This window comes from Acyrthosiphon pisum, chromosome A3 (assembly GCF_005508785.2).
Source record: "Acyrthosiphon pisum isolate AL4f chromosome A3, pea_aphid_22Mar2018_4r6ur, whole genome shotgun sequence".
Lineage (NCBI taxonomy): Eukaryota > Metazoa > Arthropoda > Insecta > Hemiptera > Aphididae > Acyrthosiphon > Acyrthosiphon pisum.
In genome coordinates this window covers 39,470,800-39,492,798 of record NC_042496.1, presented here as the reverse complement: position 1 = coordinate 39,492,798, position 21,999 = coordinate 39,470,800, and the positions used below count along the sequence as shown (strand labels likewise).

Sequence of the window (21,999 nt, the reverse complement as noted above, 5' to 3'; positions counted from 1 at the left end):
CGTATACCGTGAAAACTATATAGTATTTTGTCGTGGCGTATATTATACAGAGTGTAACAGATGAAACTGACTTTTGGAATAACTAATCAATATTTCAATTTTTTTTTTTTTTATATATAATTTTTAGTCACTTGCGTTACACAAATATTATACAAAAAATTATTTTTATTTTTTAACTCTAAACATTTTAAATTTTAAATTTGATTTAAAGTTTTTTGTATATATTCAAAATAACCAATTTGTGAATCTGATTATAAGAATAATTTTGATATAGTAAAAATATTTATCTAAGTCAAGTATATAGTTTATTTTTAGAATATTTTTTTGATTAAATGAATTTGGAACGTAATTACTTTCTCAAAATATTTTTTTTGAGAATTTGCACACATGAGTAAATTTCTTAAATTATTGACTAATCATATAATTTTAACAACTTTTGTAATACGTTTAAGTAGCATCACTTTTTTTTCGTCAAGTCTTTCCGTTACACCTTGTAGGTATACCCGATAATGCCCTATAATATATTATAATGGCGTACTTTACCTATAAACGGCGTATAATACGTGAGATATACGGAAAAATATAATGTATAATATGGTACCTATATATTTAATACGGGCCAGTGGCGTGAATCAGTGGCCAGTGGGGGCAATCTATAGTATATTTATAATCGATGATATTATTACGTACGAAACGCGACGACATCGACTTGCGGCGAAAGAGAACGCGATAGAAACAGACGCAGACACAGAGGGAGAGAAAAATAAAAAAAAAAGAGACAGAAAGACACAGGCGCAGCGAGAGAGCATAGTGAGCGAGCGAGAGAGAATGAGAGCGAGCGCAGAGCGTTGCACAAATATAATATAATTATAATATAGCAAGCGCCTTCTTCGTCCGCGCAAACTGGTGAAAGGATGCGCAACGACAGCGACCAAAGTGCCTACATAATATAGTGCCTATATAACTACATTATAATATTATAAGCCCACAACGATATATTATAACATAATAATTTGATATTTAGCAGGTAGGTATGTAATATTGTCATTTACTAGATCGTATTATTACATCGATAGGTATATTATTATATCGAAATAAACGCCGGCGCCGGTGATAGTTGATCGAACGACGAAATCTTTGTAATAATAATATATTATAATGCTGCCTCGTCCGAGATAATGTCTCCGCACCGCTAGTCGCGCGTAGTGGGACACTGCTGGAGCTATGCTGTGATGCGGCGGCGGCGGCGCAAGGTCGAAGCGGCCGCATTGGCGGCGGAACGCCAAGCCGCGGAGTGCCGCGAAACCACTACTTATATATAATGTATCCGACAGCGGCGATTGCCATGTCCTGACATACATTATTATATTATTCAGACAAGTGCGGAGTTATAGTTTGTGCGCCGGGTTCACGTCGCAGTCCGCCGAGCGTCGTCGACCACTCTGGGTACGATCCAACGATCCGACGCAGGGCGAAAAAAAATGACGTTTCGTTCGCCGGTAAGTTTCGGCCATCGACAGGGCCACCTCCGCCGCCACCATCGTCAGCACAATAATACTTTACCGTAACGATAAAACGTCCGCATCTCTCGTAATATATTATATTGTTTTTGATTATCTTAATAATAATAAAATTCGACGTCGATCCCTTCCGTAATACTATATACTCATATATAATATTATTATAATACGCAATCGGCCCGCGATGCATTACTATATGCTGGCCGCGCTGCTCAACGCGGCCCTGGCCACCGGTCAACGGCACGCGGTGTTCTCCGGCCACCGACTGCAGCAGTGGCGACAGACCGGTGACCGGCCAAACTACCTGCACGTGTTGGCCAGCGGCGGCGTGTTGCCCCGCAGGGTGTGGACGCGACAGGCCGACGGCCAACCACAGCACACGACCACCCGCAGACGTCGCTTCCCGACGTCCAACGCGAACCCGGTGATGGGCCACTGGAGGGCCCTGCACGACAAGTTGGACGTGCAGTCCATGTGGCCAGGCACGGCCAAGTACGCGAACGAGATCTACTTGCCGGCCACAACGGTAAGTCATATTACTGCAGCAAAATGCAATGATGCACCGTCAGTGCAATACGCATATTCTCGTAGACATAGTATACTTAATGTATCATATATTTGTGCACGCGATATAACATACGGTAGACACAGAGTCGAATGAGTCGAATGACCCAACATTTACTTGAGTAGAATAGAATATATCGATTGGGTAGATTGGTTTTTAAATTTTGTTATGTATACCTAGTAGCTAAAGTCTTTAAGATTGGATCGAATAAACAGTACTTATACTGCACTCCACAATACGCGTGTACAAAGAAAAACAAATATAAACTTAAACTCAAGACTATAGGTAAAATGTACGTTTAATTTTACTCACGAAACCTGATGACGAAATTAGAGAATAATATTACCTATATGGCTATATATAGCTATTATATATAAATTAATGTATGTCTATATTTTTCCGATATATTATCGTCTATTTGACAGTTTATATATCGTGTTTGAAAACGCCATTTTCATACTTAGCCTAATGGTTAATACCTATCATACAAATAGCATATAAATAGATCTTTGATTTTTTTCTTGGAAAAAAAATACTAGTTTTAAGGATGAGCGATTTTTTTGTACATATAATGAAAAAAAAACATGTTCAGTTAATCTTATGCCCGTATGCATAGTCAAGTATGTGTCACATGAGATATGTTAAACTATGCTTTATGTCACACATAAATTGACTATGCATGTGGACATAAGTCCTTAGGTTTTTATGTAATTCTTAAAACGAGAATAAAATATTATTAGATATGTTAGGTATCCCGTATACATATAACGTTTGGCAAAACGATACATTAGACATATTATATTTAATTATAAATTTCGTTAAAATGGAAAAATATATGTATAAATTAGCACAAACAATTTACGATCTTGGGTAATTTCCCAAATGAAAACCACCGATTGTAGTAATAGGAAATAAATATCCCATGCACGTGTAATAAGACGAAATCAATATTCAATAAGCTTGGAACCAGACTCGACCATTCAAAAATACACAAATATAAATATTCAAGGTCGAAAATATGACCAAAATTTAATTTTACACGGATTTATTTGATTTTGTTTGATTCATTATAAGACATGAATGTATCCACGCTCTAATAATAGAGCCACCTAAATCTCTATCAGAGTGAACAAGGGCAAATGTTATGAATATAAGTTAAGAATTTTCTAAAGATACATTTAAATTACATTCAATCAATTTAAATTACCTAGGAAATTTATAAGCTGGTTTTTAAAGTGTCATCATAAAAAAACACTACGAATAACATATTTTTTATATACAATGTATATAATATATTACGAAAACAATACTAAGTAGAATTATAATAATCTTGAATAATGTATTACATTTGTCAAAACACAACATGTTATTCATTGTAAAATGTCCTTAAAATAAATCGTACCTATTGGTGCAAAGTTTAATACATAGTACCACTGACGCGCATATTATAGTGAATACACTCCATACATGTTATAGATAGCAATGGAGATAACAAAACATTATCATATCGATTTGACCATTCTGAGAAATCGTAATGACACTGCATAATACCTATCGAATTTTGTATAGTTAATGATACTTTGTAGACATTGTGCATATTACCTAAACAAAATAAACTTTGTAAAAAACACAATGTATTTAGCTAAATTCTTGACTTTAGTATTTTTATGTTTAAAATTTAAACCGAAATAATATCTTACCACCGCTACTTGTCACCTAAATAGTTAATACCAATCTACTTATAGGTACTTCTATAGTATAGTTGTTTCAACGTTAAAACAAATAACCTAATGGCTAAGACCCCGCAATAAAATTCGTTTCTCGTGCCAATAGTACGAAAATTACTTATAATGGCTGATATGCAGCGTATATATTATAATAAAATATTAGAAAGATTAGTGATTAATAATATACAAATAGTGGTGAACTTAGAATTTAGAAGATTTTTGTTGAAGGGGGGGGGGAGAGTCAAATCTAAATGTTTGGTGATCTTAACTAAATAAAAAAAAAGCAATTCATACAAAAATTTTGTTGGGTTTTATCTCACCCCTGTTTTATTCATAACTTGGAGCGACTTTACTGCACTTTAATACGGTACGAATCGTGAAATTGCAATAATTGATGTCCAATTAAACAACTCGACTCGTAGCCCGTAGGTACAACAGGTGACAGTAACAATCAAATAATATGTCATCATCATTAAAATGTTATACAGTAAGTAGGTATAGTAGGTCCTAGTAAAATGTACCTATAATACAGCTATAACGGGAACGATGACGATTGTGAAGCTAACCTCCTGCAGCTAACGACGAAATGAAAACGTACCTATATTATAAATTATTATACTATATTAGTAATATTACGCGGCGTTAAATGAAACCGAGATGGGCAATCCAGCTGTGTCAGAAAGTAATAACTAATAAGTAACTTTATTTTTTAAAACGTGCAATAACCAATATTATTAAGCAGAAATATGTGGTTATGATTTTCATATTATTATCAGTGGGTATGAGCCCCTAAAATAATTGGCTGTTCAATCTATTAACCTTCGTTAAACTGTCAAAATCGGTCGAATATTTTTTGATCCTAAAGCATCAGACGTATACACTTTACCTTTTGTAGCTGTTACTATAATGGCTTGTATTCTAATACTCTTAGATACGATCCATCCGGGATCCCAAATAATATTTGTGAAAAATATGGCCTTGGTCAAAAATTGCTGTTTTGCATTTATGTGTCATTTAGATATAACCCGACTAATAATATCAGTAAAAGCTGATTACAGAATACAGATCTGTATGATCCATCTATGATTTATATTTTTCTTTTGTTAAAATATATTCTCAATTGTTTTTTGCCAAAATCAGTTGAGTTTAGTATATAATTCTCAACCATACGTCATATTGACTCATATATAATAAAAGCTGTTACTCAAATTTACATTTATATGGAATACCTATTAGACTAAAACTAAAAATATAATATACTATAGGCAATTATAAACAATCATAATAACTATTTTATTATCTGTAATCAATGACAACGCTAAATACCAACATAAAAATATTCGATTTTGTGTATGTAAGTCACCCTATAGACCTATATGGGTTGGAAAAAAACTGAAAACCTACCCCCAGGAATCAAATAATCTATTGATATGTTGTAAACTCTTCCAGGTCTACTTCAGTACTACCTACTTCTATGATACTTACAACCTACCTGAAGTGTAGTTGAAACTCTCCAGAGTATGTAAGAACTTTATTTGTACATTAAAATTAAACCATTTTATAGAACAAATTTAAAAAAAAGGCCAAGTATATAAATTATAGTAAATAATAAAAAAAAGGTTTATTGAAAACGATCCAGTTATTTTTAAGTCTATAAATGACGAACAAACATACTCATTTTTATATAGGTACCTAATGTAAAATATTAAATAATATTACAAAGATAGATCGTCGACAGACGCTCACCTCTCCAGACGGTATTAGTACAGGTATGGGTCACGTGTGAAACGAGACGATGGACATACGGAAAACGAGGAATCCGATTTTTTCGAACTCCGCCGCCGGATTCCTGCGGTAACGACCCGTTCGGATGACGCTGAAGACTGACGCGGTTGCAGCGGCGGTGGCGGGCTGACGACAATATTGTTATCTATAGTTTTCACCTAAGACGCGTGTGCGAAAACGAGACGCGCACGACGGTGGTTGTTTTCCGGTGTGCGGTGACTGAAGCGACCGGTTTTCTCGCGATCGAGGGACCAACGTTCGAGTTGAGCGTACTATTATAATGACGCACAGCCGTGGTCGCGAGCGAGCAACAGGTCCGTCCGCGTCGGTTAGGTCTCGTCAGCGTTTCGATACAACTAGATTAATAAATTTTATTGTTGACTATACGGCGGCGCACGGTTTTTAATGTTATTAATTTATTATCATAATCGTTATTATTATTATGCATCGAAAATAAATAATAGTTGCAAAGCTATTATATACGCGTCTTATATGCTCATGATGGATAGTACCTATATACTACATACTACATAGGTATAGGTTGTGTGGTAACATAATGACGCTGTTATTGTTATATTATTCATTATTATTATTATTATTATTATTATAGCTTATCTGTTAATTTACCGGCAATTATATATTACTATGTATATATAATATCATATATTAACACGCATGTATACCTATGTTATATTTTGTTGTTACGCACAATCCGCGAGTTCTTATCATCATCGCGCGGCATAGTTTTGCCAAACCAGTGGATAAATAATAGACTATAGTCTATAATACAATATCGTTGCGTAAATATCAATAGGTAGGTATTTTCACTCCATACATGGTTAGAGATTTAAAAGAATTTTATGGGGGCTAAATTATGCCTTCACAAAATGTGCAATTAATAACAAAATATAATTTTTATTTTTATTTTTATATTGTGGTGGGAGAGGCTTTGATTATGGGGGGGGGGGGGCGTTTGAACGGAAACCTGTAAGGCTGCAGTTACTACACTAATTAGTAATATTACTAATTAGATATCTGTCCCCCCCAGTTCAAAATCTAGTAATTAGTATTAATTTCTATATTCTGTGGTACTAAGCAATATGGCCAATGGGGAGGGGGGCTTGAGTCTCCCCAAAAAATGTAGTCAATTTGCGCCTATGAATATAATATGTCAGGAATTCACGTACTTGCTTACATTATTCCAAAATTTTCTAGATAATTCAATACTTTTTTTAATAATAATATTAGTGATACTCAGTGATAGTGTTCAATGTTCATTTAAGAATAATTTCGTAGACTTAGACGCTTGCAAAGTAAAATTTAAATTTCGATTTAAATAAGTTTAGTTGTACAGAGTAACATTTATTTATAATATGCGAAGTTGATGTTTTGGAAAAATTCGGTCGAACTCTACGACTCTATAGCTGTTATGTTTTTTTAATCTATAGCTACCGACATGTTTTTTTTTATATTCGATTGGTTTTGTTTAAGGTTCTAAATATAATTATTTACACACGTCATACATAGTTTATTTATCTCAGCCGTCTGCTTAGTACCGAAACGTCATGTTGTCATATACTCATATGGCTAACTACTTCGTCTTAACACTTTAAAATACGTGTTTACTGTTTAGTGATTATATTATTTTCAACTATATTTTTATCAACATGAATATAATTATACACAAACATCAAATGTAAGATAAATCTAATTGAAAATTACATTTTTATGCTACGTAGGAAAAGGAATAAAAAGAAGTATTTCTTGTTTTCGGTTAGTCGAATGTTTTTGTTTTTGTAATATTTACAAAACAATCTAGTTCATATTTTGTAGGTAATATGTATACAATATACGTACACCAGTTTATTCAATTGCAATACCAACCGGTTAATAGTTAGATTATAAGTGTACAACTTATGGTTATTAATTATTGTCACCACACACCATGTGTTTAGTAGGTACTCGTTGTATTTCTCTAGAGATTTCTAGAGAAATAATATAAAATTATTATTTATTTTGCTGACTCCACAAGACCACAAACAAAGAAAAAAATCTATACATATTTGCTTGTTTATAGGTTGAATGTCGTCCGAGTCTGCAATGACCCGTCGCAGAGACTATATTATTCATTCGGTCCAATCGTGCAGTACCAAGGTGAAAAATAAAATATGGACATTTTTTTTTTAAATTTTTACAAATTTAACGCACACACCGGGGAAGGATGTGATATTATTTTAACTTTTACAGTTGTATAGTAGATGTCTAGCTGGCCATAGAAAAATAAATGCTATGCTTGCATATGTAATAATATATAGGTACATATTATGTAGATAGCCAGCATATGGCGGCATGGCATAGGTGGATTCAGGGTAGAATTCTGCGGGGGTAAAGGGCTTTCTAAATAAAAAATACTACTGTTATAGATAATTTTTGTAAATACCGAAGTAATAGTCTGATGCGGTCTGTCTCTCTCTAATCCGCTATTAAAATATTTGGTAAAAATATCAAACTAATGTAGTTACCTACTGTAAGTTAAAGTCTACACACTACACGATAATTGGTCTCAGAATTAGAGCAAAGAAAAGATCGATTTAGTCAAAAACTGATTTTGAGTTAAATATATATTTTTGTTCCGTTTCTTATTTCTTATTTTGGCAAGCAAAAAAGAATTTCCAAATTTAATCCCATAAATTACAAATTAGATCCAATTAGATTCCAGAATCCTCCCTCGGAGTTATAAATCGGCACATTTTTCCTTTAGTAAAAAGTGACTTCAGACACAAAAAAAATCATAATATTTACACATCATTAAGTATTGGTTTTAATAAATTCGTTGCTTAAATATAATTTAATTAATTTAATAGAATATTTTAATCTGTCTGCTGCAGCCTGGTAAATAAAAAATATACACGATAATATCACTTACTATTATTATTGTGTCTTCAGCCATTTGTCTCGGCCTCACCACTGCTGCATGCCATAATCGCAGGCCAAGTACTCGTATTTTGTCATTGTTTTACGCACGTGCTCGCTTTGATTATCTGATAAGAAATAAGTATTTTAATTTTTCAATTTTTGTCTTTCTTAAACGCGAATGTTGCGAATCTTACAATATACCTTACTATATAATTCGTACCCCTGCGTAATACCAAATTACTTACGTATATATTGTATACATAAGGCTGATAGATACCCGTTGCATAGGTATATTCGTATATACACGCTGCTCGTACGTAATAAAATATGTGTATGAGCCAACGATATTATTATACTGGTCATTACCACCAGGTGACCTTGACACGATGTCTCCAGCGGTCGCGGCTTTGAGGTATAATAACAATATATAATATTAATAATTATACATCATTATTATTGTATGATATATACATAATATAAATTATAATATACATGTCGTTGTCGATATTATCGTCTGCGTCCGTGAACCGCGAATGTTAAAATACACGTAACCTATACACGTTATACGCGATTATAGGTGCCTAAGTATATTATATACGCACGTGCTTGGGCTAATTCGTCCGAAATTATCTGGCGACACGACCCCATAAAGTCGCATTAAAACCATCATCGAGCATATTCCCATAAACCTTATAGTGAAGACTCTTAAAGAGGACGTGTACCCGCATGTGTTGTCTCCGTCTTACAGGTGCATAACATGGAAAATTTTACGCTCGGCAGAACACATGTAGCTCCGTAGTTAGTTTAAAAATTAGAGCGAATTAACCACTTATAAAACTAAAGGTAAGATTATTATCTGGGTAACCCCATGGGATTTTTATTATATTTTAATTTTAACGCCAATTATAAGTATTTTAAAATTGTAAATTGTTTGTACATCTTAAAATACTCATAACTTGCTTTAGAGTTAAAAGATATAAAAAAGCCCAGGTTGCCTAGATAATAATCTTACCTTTAGATTTTATAAGAGGTCAATTCGCTCTAATTTTAAAATTAACAGAGCTACACATGTTCTACTGAGAGTAAAATTTGCTATGTTATGCATTTGTAAGACGGAGACAACACATGCGGATATCACGGGTCATCTTAAAACTCATATATCACACATGAATAAATCACTCGTGGGACGCCCAGAAATTTTAAGCATAGCGACTGATATTGCGAATTATATAAATATATAGCGATAACCCTTCGCAATAGGTATGCGTTTATATATTATTGTGTATATAATACTATAATATATATGCACTGCGGTCATGATTTTTTGCCGTGAGAAAGCGTCGTATGCGATATAAACACGAAATACTCTGCGGTTTTTCGCACGTTATTGCGATATAAACGGACTGCGCGCGGAACAAAAATAATTATCAAAATATATACCTACCCAAGGTAACTAAATATACAATATAACTTCGTGTTAAAAGTAAAAAAATATGAGCATAATATGGTAGTTAACTTCAGACTTCTGTGTAATAGATGAAAAAAAAATTTGGTACATGTCATCACGAGTAGGTATACATATTTTAATCACAACGATACGATAGTTGTTAAAAAAATTCTATAAAATACTCAAAACCTGACAATTTTATTCGCATCTCGGAGGGAATATTATCGGATAGATACATATAGACATTTAAATATTTAATATATTCGTATAAATTTATTGTTACAAAAGTTTCACATTAGGATGTATAAAACATTAAAACGCTTAAACATAATACACTAAAATATACATTCGTATTTACATTTGATAGAATTTTGAGCAAATAAGCTGCGGGTTTCAGGAATACAAAATATGATTAATCTCACAGTAATAATTTGATTTTTTACATTTATGTACTATAATATGCAATGCGTATTATATTCCACTGTTTGGATGGAAATCAAACCAAGGTGCATTCCTTCAAAATTGTCATGGTTGAGATTTTCTCAGGTTAGTTTTTCAGAAAAATATAAGAACGCCCACGAGAATCTGAATTGATGTAAAATCGGTCGTGTATAACGTATGTAATAATATATTATATTATAAAGTGTATAATCATTGATTATAAATAGTATTTAATGGTATAATGTATTGTGCATCATTTGACCTATATTTTTTAAGCGTATATGTACACAAACCTACATAATATATAACATCGTATGACAGCCGATAACAGACATCTCGCATGCACAATATTATAATGTGTATAATATCATAATTGTGCAGTACGTAGGGTTATTCAACGGTTGTTAATGGTATATTATTCATGGTATCACGGTCGTCAAATAACGATTAGGTATTAACCGCAGTTTAATGGCAGTACGCGATCGGCCTCCTATCATATAGGTAGCATATTATTACATATAGGTAGCTGTGAGTAACATAAAACCAATATGGTGTAGACAGACAGGCGAGGTACCTCGTACATGATTAATATTAATGTGTATTGTAACCGATACAAATGTCAGACGGGGTCACCGGGTCACGGATAAGCGCGTCAGCGAAAAATCAGTGGACTCTGTGGCGACCGGCCCCAAATCCCACGCGATTCGAGACTGGACGGTGTGGACGGATTATACATGACACATAATATACTATTATTGTTGTATATTATGTATAATCTTCGTCATCTCCGTAACTTCCTTTTTTCTTATTTATTTTAAATATATTACGATATATAAACAATAAGCGAAATTGATGAGAAAAACTCAACGACGTGGAAGACGGGCAGAGGAGTCCCCAAAATAAAATTATTACTAGTTTGCTACAATGTTCATTGTCAGTTGTAATACATATAGACATGATAGGTCTCTGCTGGACCAATTTCTTTTAAATTGACGGTAAATATTTTGTGGAAATGTAAGACGTGTATTTGGCGATAGAAAATCGGCGTGGAATCATTTTTAACGAATGTTTGCAAACTCGTGGGCTGTTTATAATTACTAATTATTGTAGACCACCACTCTTAAACCGTTTGATTGTTTACTAATTACTTGATAATTCAACTTTATGACATTAAATAAAATTTACATTTACCAGTTAATACCTATCAATAAGTAAAGCTTGTGTCGAGAGTAGGGAGTCTATATTACAATAATTATATTTATTATACATTTTATGCACGGATTTGTATACATAGCTGTAAATATAATTATAACAACAATCACAACCATAACATAATAACAATAATAATAATAATAATAATAATGAGACAGTAATCATATTATGATCGCATATAAAAATGTTTATCCTTAATTTAAATTTACTATTATTATTGATTAATTTAATACCTGAATAGGTTATATTGATTAAATAATTGTTTACCCCTATTTCTTTAATTTATTATTATATTTCCCACATCAAGGTTGGATTAATATTAGATTACCACTATTCTACTATTCTTGTTTTAGTTATATATAATGCCATGGAATTTAAATTCTTATTTGCTATACTGTGGAGGGCAGTATTTGTCAATTGTCATGCGTCAGTACCTTTAATACGTGTTGAGGCGATGTTATGAAAGGGTTGTTTTGGTCGGGTGTGCGCAGGTCCTCACATTTAGATGCCATATGCGATCATAATGTGCGATCCGCTGATTGTTTAGCATAAGTTGAGCGCAAGGTTACCTATACACGGAAACGCGAGTTTGTTCGCTCTCGTTTTTGCTGGTCTTGATCTTATATAGACCAGGGCCAATATGCCTTTTGACGAGATATCTCTGCCGGTCTGAGCAGATATTATTCGGTCAACCGCCGTTGTTGTGAAATTATATATAATATTGTTATTTTATTTATCTCCGTAATACTCGCGGTCGAGTCACAATGGGAGGCCGTGCGATAAAAAAATTACAAGACCCAGATGACCCAGGTACATCTTGTGTTTAACAACACTACTGCACAGTATACAATTTACGACTGCGCAACGACGGTGAGTGATTGCGGAGGCGCTTAAATCTACTCGTCCTCGTACATAATAATAACAATAATAATATATCATCATTACCGCGGTGTTACGTGGCCATCACGCGGATGTGTGTTAAATAATTATTTAATTTTGTTATTTTCGTTTTGTTGTTAATTTTACGAGCTTACGCGCGCGCTGCAATATGCCAACGCTATCGCTACAGGTGTCTGTATACAGAAAATGTACATACGCTGTCGGCTTACCGCCGCAGCTTTCGCAATCTTTCGCGGCGTTGCTCAAACCGCGGCCGCCGCCTTGCAGTATACTAATTACACGGTACATGTACATGATGTACCCATATTATTGTAAAAACATTTAAACATAATGATCACGCGACGAAAACATAATTATTATTATATATTTTGTAAATTATATTTTGCTTGCGATGGGCGACGACGAATTTTTCTGTGCCACGCGAGATCCGAGCGCAGTGCAGATTGCGGGTTTAACGTCCCAAAACGATAGTTATTATAAGAGGCGCTCAATACTGCATGTAGGTAATATAATATTTTAATAATTGGAAAAATATTCATACTATATAATATTGTGCCATTTCGAAAGCTCTCGCCGTCTATAAGTGAGAGTGGTTGAATAAAATAAATATTTTACCTGCCTACTAAAAATATCGGGATACGGTTTTCAATAAGTACATTTTTTGGCCGTATTCGTTACAAATATATATAATAAATTAACAACTTTTGTAGGTTGCAGGATAAAATCTCAAGCAAGTTATAAGCGACATTTGGTAGCATCTATTTGACAGTAATAAATAATAATCAGTGGCGCTTAGGAAGCCTCAATTATACAAATTAACAGTGTAAATAAGGACACCAATATTTTTTTATAATATTTTTTTTTTTTACCGACTATCTCTTACTGTATTTTATTTTGTCACACGGCCATACAATATATTATTTATCCGCGAGGAGTACAATTGAAGAACACCAGCATGTTAATTAATAGAATTTTTCAGTGGCCCTGGTGAGCTTCGTATAATGCTTGGTCTAAACGGAATAAGGCCGGGCAAAGGTCGTGAGCGTGGAAAAGAAACACTTTAAAAAAGCCTGCTGTCTCGACCTTTTGCGACCTTGTCGCTGTATGTCTGTATTATGTATATTATTGCAGAATGAGAATGGCACGCTGCACCGTAGCGAGGTCGCGAAAATTTACACATTTTTGTAAATTACTATTTATGTTATAGTAATGAAATTGTTTAGTAATATTTGAAATTTTGAGTATGTGCTAATGCATGGAAAGGACATCAACAAACCGTAGCCAAGTCGAACAGCAACTGGTGCTGATACTATAGGTACCTATAAATAGTAATATTTATTTATGTTTGATAAATATTATTATTAGCGAATGGATGCGAAGACTATATACAACGCAAATTTATTATTGCAGTCGTTCCAGGACCGATTTTACAGACAATTTTGATCTAAAAATCCAAACGATCCATGTAATGCATCCTGATAAAAATGTGTATCGTATTCTATGTCAAGAATTTATTTTTAATTCTCATAAATTTAAGAAGTCGTATATGTAAATATATTAAACGATAATATTATGTTAATAAATACAATTTCAATAATATGCGTAGGTATAGGTACTTATTAGTTATTTGCAGTATAGTCGTATGCGATCGGACGGCAAATTTTATATTAACGTTTTTAATAATTTAATGGCTTTAGTGCTATACCTTATGCCTTATACCGCATAACGTATACTAACAGTCAGGGGCGGACTTACCATTTTTCCGCCCCTAGGCATTACTACACTATCGCCCCGTTCATTGGCGTGCTCCCATGGAGGTGGTCGGGGGGGGAGGTAATGTTTCATGAAATAAACTATAAAAATTATAGTTATAAACTATAAAACTATAAACTATAAACTATAAAAATCTATAAGATTTCTGAGCAGTATGCACTATGCAGGAGACTGGCGACAGTGCCAGCGTCGCGCGTTGTCGCAATGTTTATTATTATTAATTACTTTATCAAGACATCTGATTTCCAGAATTAATTCCAGTATTCTAAGAATGCCGAGTGCAGGGTGAGGCGTGTCAATCCAGTTAATAACAAATAATTTTATTTACTAATTGCTAAGAACTGTGCGAGCGGTCCCCCACCTAACTAGTAGAGCGGCTATGACAAATGACAATGTACCCGGCGGTCCGAGGCCGTATATTTGACTGCCTTGGCTGGCGTTTTGCGCATGCGCCATTCACAATATTGTATGTGTTTACGCCACACACCCGTATTCCACCTCCCATGCATTAACATAGGCAACGCCGGCAACTGCCTCGTCTAGTGCCGCTATCGAGCCTCTAGCCGTGGCGGCGCGGTGCAGCCCGCGCTGGTAATAGGATTGAACCCAAACTGCGAGGTATTATAGCTTATGAATTAAAACGTTACTGCTACGGGACTACGAGAGCCATTCTCCACTTTCATGCACTTGTATACAAAAAAAAATTAATATCAAATATAAATTTAGGTAAATATAATAAATTATGAAATTATGAAAACCTAAAAAGTAAAAATTAACTAAAAAATTGCGCCCCAATAAATTTTGCGCCCTAGGCACGTGCCTTGGTGGCCTATGGGTAAATCCGCCCCTGCTAACAGTGTATAATATATTACATTGTATATTACATATTATATAATAATATATCGACCAAAGTATCTTATTCGGGCGGCTGGATGTAATACATACAATAATATTATGTTTATACATAAGAACTACCTACATGGTCTTAGCGAAGACACAGTGAGAAACAAAAGTAAATACAAATAGGCACACATTATACTTACCTACTTAGACATAAATAATATGATTTGTACTATAAAATGTGAGACAACGCACATGCACACTTTCAGAATAAATAAATGGGAGGAGTGGGGTATTTACCCCAAAACCCCTATTGGATCTGCCATTACGAGTAACTAGTATAATAACTAATAATATAGATATAAATATATAATGAAATCACGAAAACGATCACTCATAGGTACTCGCGGGGTGATCGTATTTGGATTATAAAATATATAGTATTTGAACAATATATTATACTTAGACACTTAGTACTTACCTAATGGTTTTATCTGTTATAGTGTGTATTGTCTTCGTGCATTCGTGCATCAATAGAATGTAAACTTAAAACTTTACCGGTATAGTACACTCATTACCCCCCCTCCCGTTTTTCATCGATTATATATTATATACAGTAATTTGCATTACATTATACATATAAGTCCGCGTGACTGCGTAAAAAATCTCTCCTCACCTGAACTCTTTTCTGTTAACAGGACGACTACATCAGACAGGAAGGATATCCGGCGGAGAGGCACACGGTGATCACGGAGGACGGTTACAACCTGACGCTGCACAGGATACCATACAGCCGAAACGATGACCTGTCGGCCATCACGAGGAAACCAGCGGTGCTGGTCCAACACGGAATACTGTGCAGTTCGACGGACTGGGTGATCACAGGACCCAACAGCAGTCTAGGTGAGTATCTTACCGCAGAACAATATGGAATAGAAACTCGATCAGCTGATTCGGTTTACGTTTACCTATGAGCTAAAGTCTGAACCTATGAGACGAGCCCGTAAACCAACATGATGTTAGAAACTTGTTTTTCCGTATTCGGAAAACGTTTACTGCCACGATGGCGGGGTACGGTACGCGGGGTGGGTACTGTTCAGTTCAGACCGTGTTCAAGGTCACCCGATTCGGATAATCCACGGAGTATCATACCTCCGATTTTACTGGGGATCTCCCTGCGTATGCTGTACGGTTATACTTAAGTCCTGGCGGCAGTCCTCGTGTTCGGGTATTGTACCTATATGTGCATTGGAGGGGAGAGGGTAATATTTTTCTAATGAATAAAATATAAGTTTCGATAAAATATTGATAGGTAACGATAAAGTGAGTAGATAATAGGCACAACAATATATAATTATAATATAATAACTCTGTTTCTGGGGCCACGAATGAGAGTTAATTATACATTTCATGTTATTTATCAACGGGAGTGGGTTCAAACACATTTTTCGTTGGAGTATTTGGATGACATTTTTTTAAAACTTTATACAAACTCAATATTAGCCATACGTTTTACATTAAAAATCTGAGTATCATAATCATATTATTATATAATATAATTATATAGATAGGAATTATATATGTATATATATTTAATTTAACATCACAAACACATAATATACGGTATATATAATTAGGTACCTACCAGATGAAAGTTTGTGTTACAGCTATTATTGAAATGTTAAACGATAAAACACTCGTTTATTTGATTACCTGTTAATTACCATAATTACCATAATAATTATACGGACACAAAACCATAATAGTATAATATCAGTACCTAGGTAACTTACATTCGAAATCCCGGGACACAAATGACCTTGTGTACAAAATTCATTATCTGGGACGCGACGACCTAATTCGAATCCGAAAGACCGAAAGAGTAACTGTCGTGAAATTGCAGTTACATTACATATTAACGTATAATTATTATGTATTATTTTTTATATTTTTACGAGTGTTATTGATGATCTCTCGCGGTATTTTCAGCGTTCATACTGTCGGATGCGGGATACGACGTGTGGCTTGCGAATTCCCGGGGAAACACGTACTCCAGAAACCACGTGACCCTAGACCCGGCGAGAGAACCGGAAAAGTTTTGGGATTTCAGGTGAATTACATAACAATAATATAGGTACCTGTAAATATAATATAGAGTGAAACCTCCTTATAACGAACCAACTATAAGACAGAAATCTCTTTATTACAACGAAAAATAACAGCTGTCTCGTGCAACCTATATTTCCCGTATATTTTGGTCTGTCCATAACTATACTTTAAAACTAAAAAACCTGCGATTGATTCCGTTATAAAGAGGTTTTACTATATGCATATACAATATAATATAATATTATGATATATTAGAAGACCTAGCATAAGCCGGCATAATAATATTTTATATTACTTTGATATCCATACATAAAATATAATGATTATAATAGGTACCGTGTAAGGTGTGTAAATAAACCGATATGATATACCGTACCTGTCTCGTATTCGTTTTGTCACATAAGAGGGGAGACTTTGTCGCATAGTTGAATATATATTCAATAATTAATATATAATAATTAATGATATATTCAACTATGCGGTATCGTTTGGTAACTATGGTAACCGTGATTATTTTACACGACACGGTGTAGTGTGAACCCTCCTTTACACAATCATTACATATTATTATTACCTATTTAGCTGGCACGAAATGGGCACAATCGACCTGCCCAACACGATCGATTACATCCTGGACAAGACGGGCGAACCAGACTTGAACTACGTGGGACACTCGATGGGAACGGCCATATTTTACGTCCTGTGTTCGGAGAGACCCGAGTACCAGGACAAGGTCCGGTCGATGTCAGCGATGGCTCCGATAGCGTACCTGAACCACGTCAAGAGCCCGATCATGACCTTCCTATCGTCCGTGGCGGACCCGTTGGCGGTAAGTACGGCGGCGTGAGCGAGGTGATAGAAATTATCAAAGATGCGCGGTCGACGTAATCTGATCAATTTAAAGTGAAAATGTATAACTGCCTAATTATTTTAGTAGGTAGGTACTACAGAGTACAGATACAACCTGACAAAAGAAAAATTAAAAATTGATACTAGTTAAACGTATGTATAAAATTATTAACATTTTATGGATAATGAATAATTTAAGATTTACTTATGTCCAAAAAATTGCGTAAAAGTGCCTCCTTAAATCAGTTATCACTATTTATTGCCATAAATTACAAGTTCAACTGAACATCCTAACCGTATATAGCTCACCACCATATAGGCGCACTTGCCAATGGCCATTTCTGTGATACCAAAATAATGTTTGAATAAGTCACTCTTGTTCATATAACAGCATTATTAGTTTATTACCTAATTTATGGTACTTGAATTACATAAAAACATTTTTGACAAATGTTGACATTGCTAATGTATATTATACCTGAATATTTTACATCGTTATATTATAATTTTAAACAACAATTGTAAAAACAAATCATAAATATCAATACGCTTATACACAATATATAATATAATATAAGCAATCGGCAAACAATGACTGTTGATTGTCGAATGTCTACTGACTACTAGATAAAAACACATGTAAATATAGTACCTATATACAGAAAACAGATAATTTTATTGGAAACATAATGTATTGTTTTCAATTATTTAAATTGGATTTGACAAAGAGTCGCTGACTATAAATTTTTTTTTTTATAATCTTGTTTATATTATTTATAAAATCGTATAGAAGATAGAACAATTAATAAAGTTAACAGTATTATATTATTATGTATATACGCCGATGCTCTCCACTATTATTTTAAGGGTAAAAACAAATTATTTTATGAACGAACACAAACATAATAATGTATTATGTTGAAATAAATAATACCTATCTAAAACAAGTCCCCCGACATTTCTTCAATTCGTCTTATTTTTGACCAAATATCAAAACCTAAAATTCAATAAAATTACAATATACATGTTTTGGAACTCCCCTCCAAAAAAAAAAATGTCTCGATACGGCCTTGATCTAAAATCATATAATATATTCTGGTACCTCACACCACCGATTGTTGTGTATTATAAATGTTATACTCATATAGTCCCGACGGATATGGTCGGTTTTCAGTGGTTGTGCAACAGTCTGGGGTACTACGAGTTCAGGCCGAACGGCAAGATTTTACTGTTCGCGGGCAAAACGTTTTGCGAAGCCAACTCGCTGGCCGAAGGTGTTTGCGACAACTTGTTGTTTCTGTACGCCGGATACGATTCGAAACGATTGATCAAAGTACGTGCGCGCACCTAAAGTAACATCGATTTATTATTACAATATAAACAATTTTAATATTTAATAAATATTAATTATTTTATATTATCTTCGAGAGCCGCTCATTGTCTCGGTCGATTTTTGTGTGTCGGAAAGTTTTTAAATTGTTGTCATTGATTTTATCTATTGACTATACCTGCAGTATAAGTACCTATATATATATATATATTTCACACGGTATATTGAAAAATGCAAAAATCGACTGATAAAACGAGTGGTTCGCGTTGAAAAAAATAATTTTGTGCATCATCCACCAGCAAACAACTTAAGACATGGGCTAAACCGCATTTTTTCGTAAAACCGTTTCAGAGCATCCTGCCCATAATTTTAGCACACACTCCAGCCGGCGCATCCGCACGTCAACTCACTCATTTCGCTCAGCTCATGAAACGCGGTAAGTAGAGTAAATTAAATATTTTTACGTGTTATTATAATAATAATGTATTAATTGATTTATGTATCGTTTCGTATAACCACAAAAATATGTCAACAGACCAATGGTTCGGGCAGTACAACTACAACAAACAGAAAAACTTGGAAAAGTACGGACAACCGGAACCACCGGCGTATGACCTGACCAACATCACGGTGCCCGTGGCACTGTATCACGCGCAAAACGATTGGCTGTCGTCGGTGGAGGTAAAATAATATTATTAATTTTCTTAAGCGGGTTGAAGTCATCGGCCGTCGCGCCCAAAATATTTCGTTGTGAACGCAATAATATTATACATAATAATATAGTATTACGAGTTACGACTGTATAAGGAATATGAAGTGTGCTCAACACGACCCGTGTTTTCGTCCTAGTTCGCGCATCAGAATAGCCTTGTTTTTGTGCATTCTATGAGATGAACGCATATTTATAGTTTTATACATGTTACGTCGGTTTAAGTTTAATGTTGGTTGCATACAGTGGCGGATCTAGGGGTAGGGGGGTTCAAGAGGTCAGCCGACCGACCCACAGTTAATATTTGCTAAACTAAACCTAACCTAACACACATACGACATACCTACAGTATAAATTAATTTTTTTTGTTTTATATGCCTAGTACACAAGTATAGATTTTAATAAGTGGCTTTTTGAAATGTCCTGACCTACAGTTTCCTAACTCCATACATTGCTGAGCATACTTCCTTATTCGTTATAATATTATGATTATTATACACACGATTGTCGTGGCGCGCGTACTTTTTAGGACGTCAAGGTCCTGGCGGGCAAGCTGCCGAACGTGGCCGAGAGAAAGGTCGTACCGATCCCGGAGTTCAATCACTTGGACTTCCTTTGGGCGAACGACGTGAAAAACTTCGTTTACGACGACCTGGTGGGGTTCATGAAGAGGCACGACCGGAAGTACGTGGACGTAGGGTTGCGGCCGTCTGCGGAAGTGGACGCGAACGTCGTGCACGTGGATTACATCGTATCCGACGTGGCGTAGCGTTGAAAATAAGAGAGTTCAGACCGCCTCCGACCCGTACCGCTCATATTACGGGCGCGATTACATCGCAGGTGGGACGTCGAAGTTTTCCGCCAATATCGACCTTTTCTATTTATACCGTACCGCCAGTGAAACTTCCATGATATGAAGTCACGCGTGGGGAAAAAAAAGAAATCGTATTAGAAAGAGTAATTCGTTAAATGTAATTAAATAAATTTGCCGTTCTAATTTGGTTTGGCTCTCAAAAGTATTTCGTTAAGACGAAAATGTTGTTAAATCAAAGTTTGTTATACTTTGTTAGACGTTCTACTGTACTTATATATTACATTTCCATTGTCCGCCTCGGAAAATTTCAGTTTTTAGATTTTGATAACCCTTATAGGTTTTTGTAACTCTTAACGCTGCAAGGTAAAGCAGCATATATCTGTCTGCGGTATTTACTATTTAGGCCGTTTACACTTTTACAGACGTGAAAGTTGTCATTTTGTTTTATTATTATTGTAAAAACTGATGTATTATAATTTATAATATTATAGAACGCGTAGATAATGTTTTCACAATCTGTACCTTCAATCCGTTCGTTATAAAAGGGTAGAGTGAAAAGATTATAGCCATACATATTGTGATAATTAAAAAGTACTGTTGTTATTATTTTATTAAAGTATTACATTTTATTGTTTTATGAAACTTCCGCTTGTATAAACTACACACATTTTTCTTTGTGAATAAAATTAAAATTAAATATTCATTTCGTATTTTTATACTCAAATAATATAAATGTATTTTTTTATAATAACTAATATTAAGAAATCCTCTATATATAAATAGCATTTTTTAATGATAATATTATAATCACGAATAATATTATTATTATGTTATAATAATATGTTTAGTCAAACATTTGCTGTCTATAAACATTAAACATATATATTTATAGTCAAGGGTCACCAAAATCTAAAAACTATAAATATATAAATCTTTATACATATACTTGTGGTAAATGGAAACGTCGATTTTGGCGGAAAAGTAGCGGTTTACGTTTTGGGATAAGAAAATTGCTGTACGCCGTCGAACGCGTAAACGACAATAGGAAGAAAGAACAAAATT

The 21,999-nt window shown here is 34.4% G+C and overlaps 2 protein-coding genes across 5 annotated transcripts in view; one reads left to right on the top strand and one right to left on the bottom strand.

Moving 5' to 3' along the window:
• Positions 1–8,562, bottom strand: part of LOC100163247 (lipase 3) — a 35,399-nt gene extending 26,837 nt beyond the window's left edge. For 2 of the 4 annotated variants that reach the window (XM_029491632.1, XM_003246778.4), the window contains exon 1: positions 5,559–5,938. Coding sequence is in view for 1 of the 4 variants with exons in the window: in XM_029491630.1 (XP_029347490.1) it covers positions 8,524–8,547 (24 nt within the window). In the remaining 3 variants the exon portion in view is untranslated. Of the gene's footprint in view, positions 1–5,558; positions 5,940–8,523 lie in introns of those variants that run through there. The other 2 variants (XM_029491630.1, XM_029491631.1) reach the window with 2 other exon arrangements.
• LOC100165323 (lipase 3) lies at positions 985–21,640 on the top strand. The gene is made up of 8 exons (XM_001952504.5): positions 985–2,046; positions 15,825–16,029; positions 17,116–17,236; positions 17,818–18,064; positions 19,259–19,417; positions 19,766–19,850; positions 19,950–20,095; positions 20,653–21,640. Exons 1-8 carry the CDS (start codon positions 1,705–1,707, stop codon positions 20,890–20,892), a joined length of 1,545 nt encoding a protein of 514 aa, XP_001952539.2. The 5' UTR covers positions 985–1,704; the 3' UTR covers positions 20,893–21,640.
• The last annotated feature ends 359 nt before the right edge of the window (positions 21,641–21,999 follow it).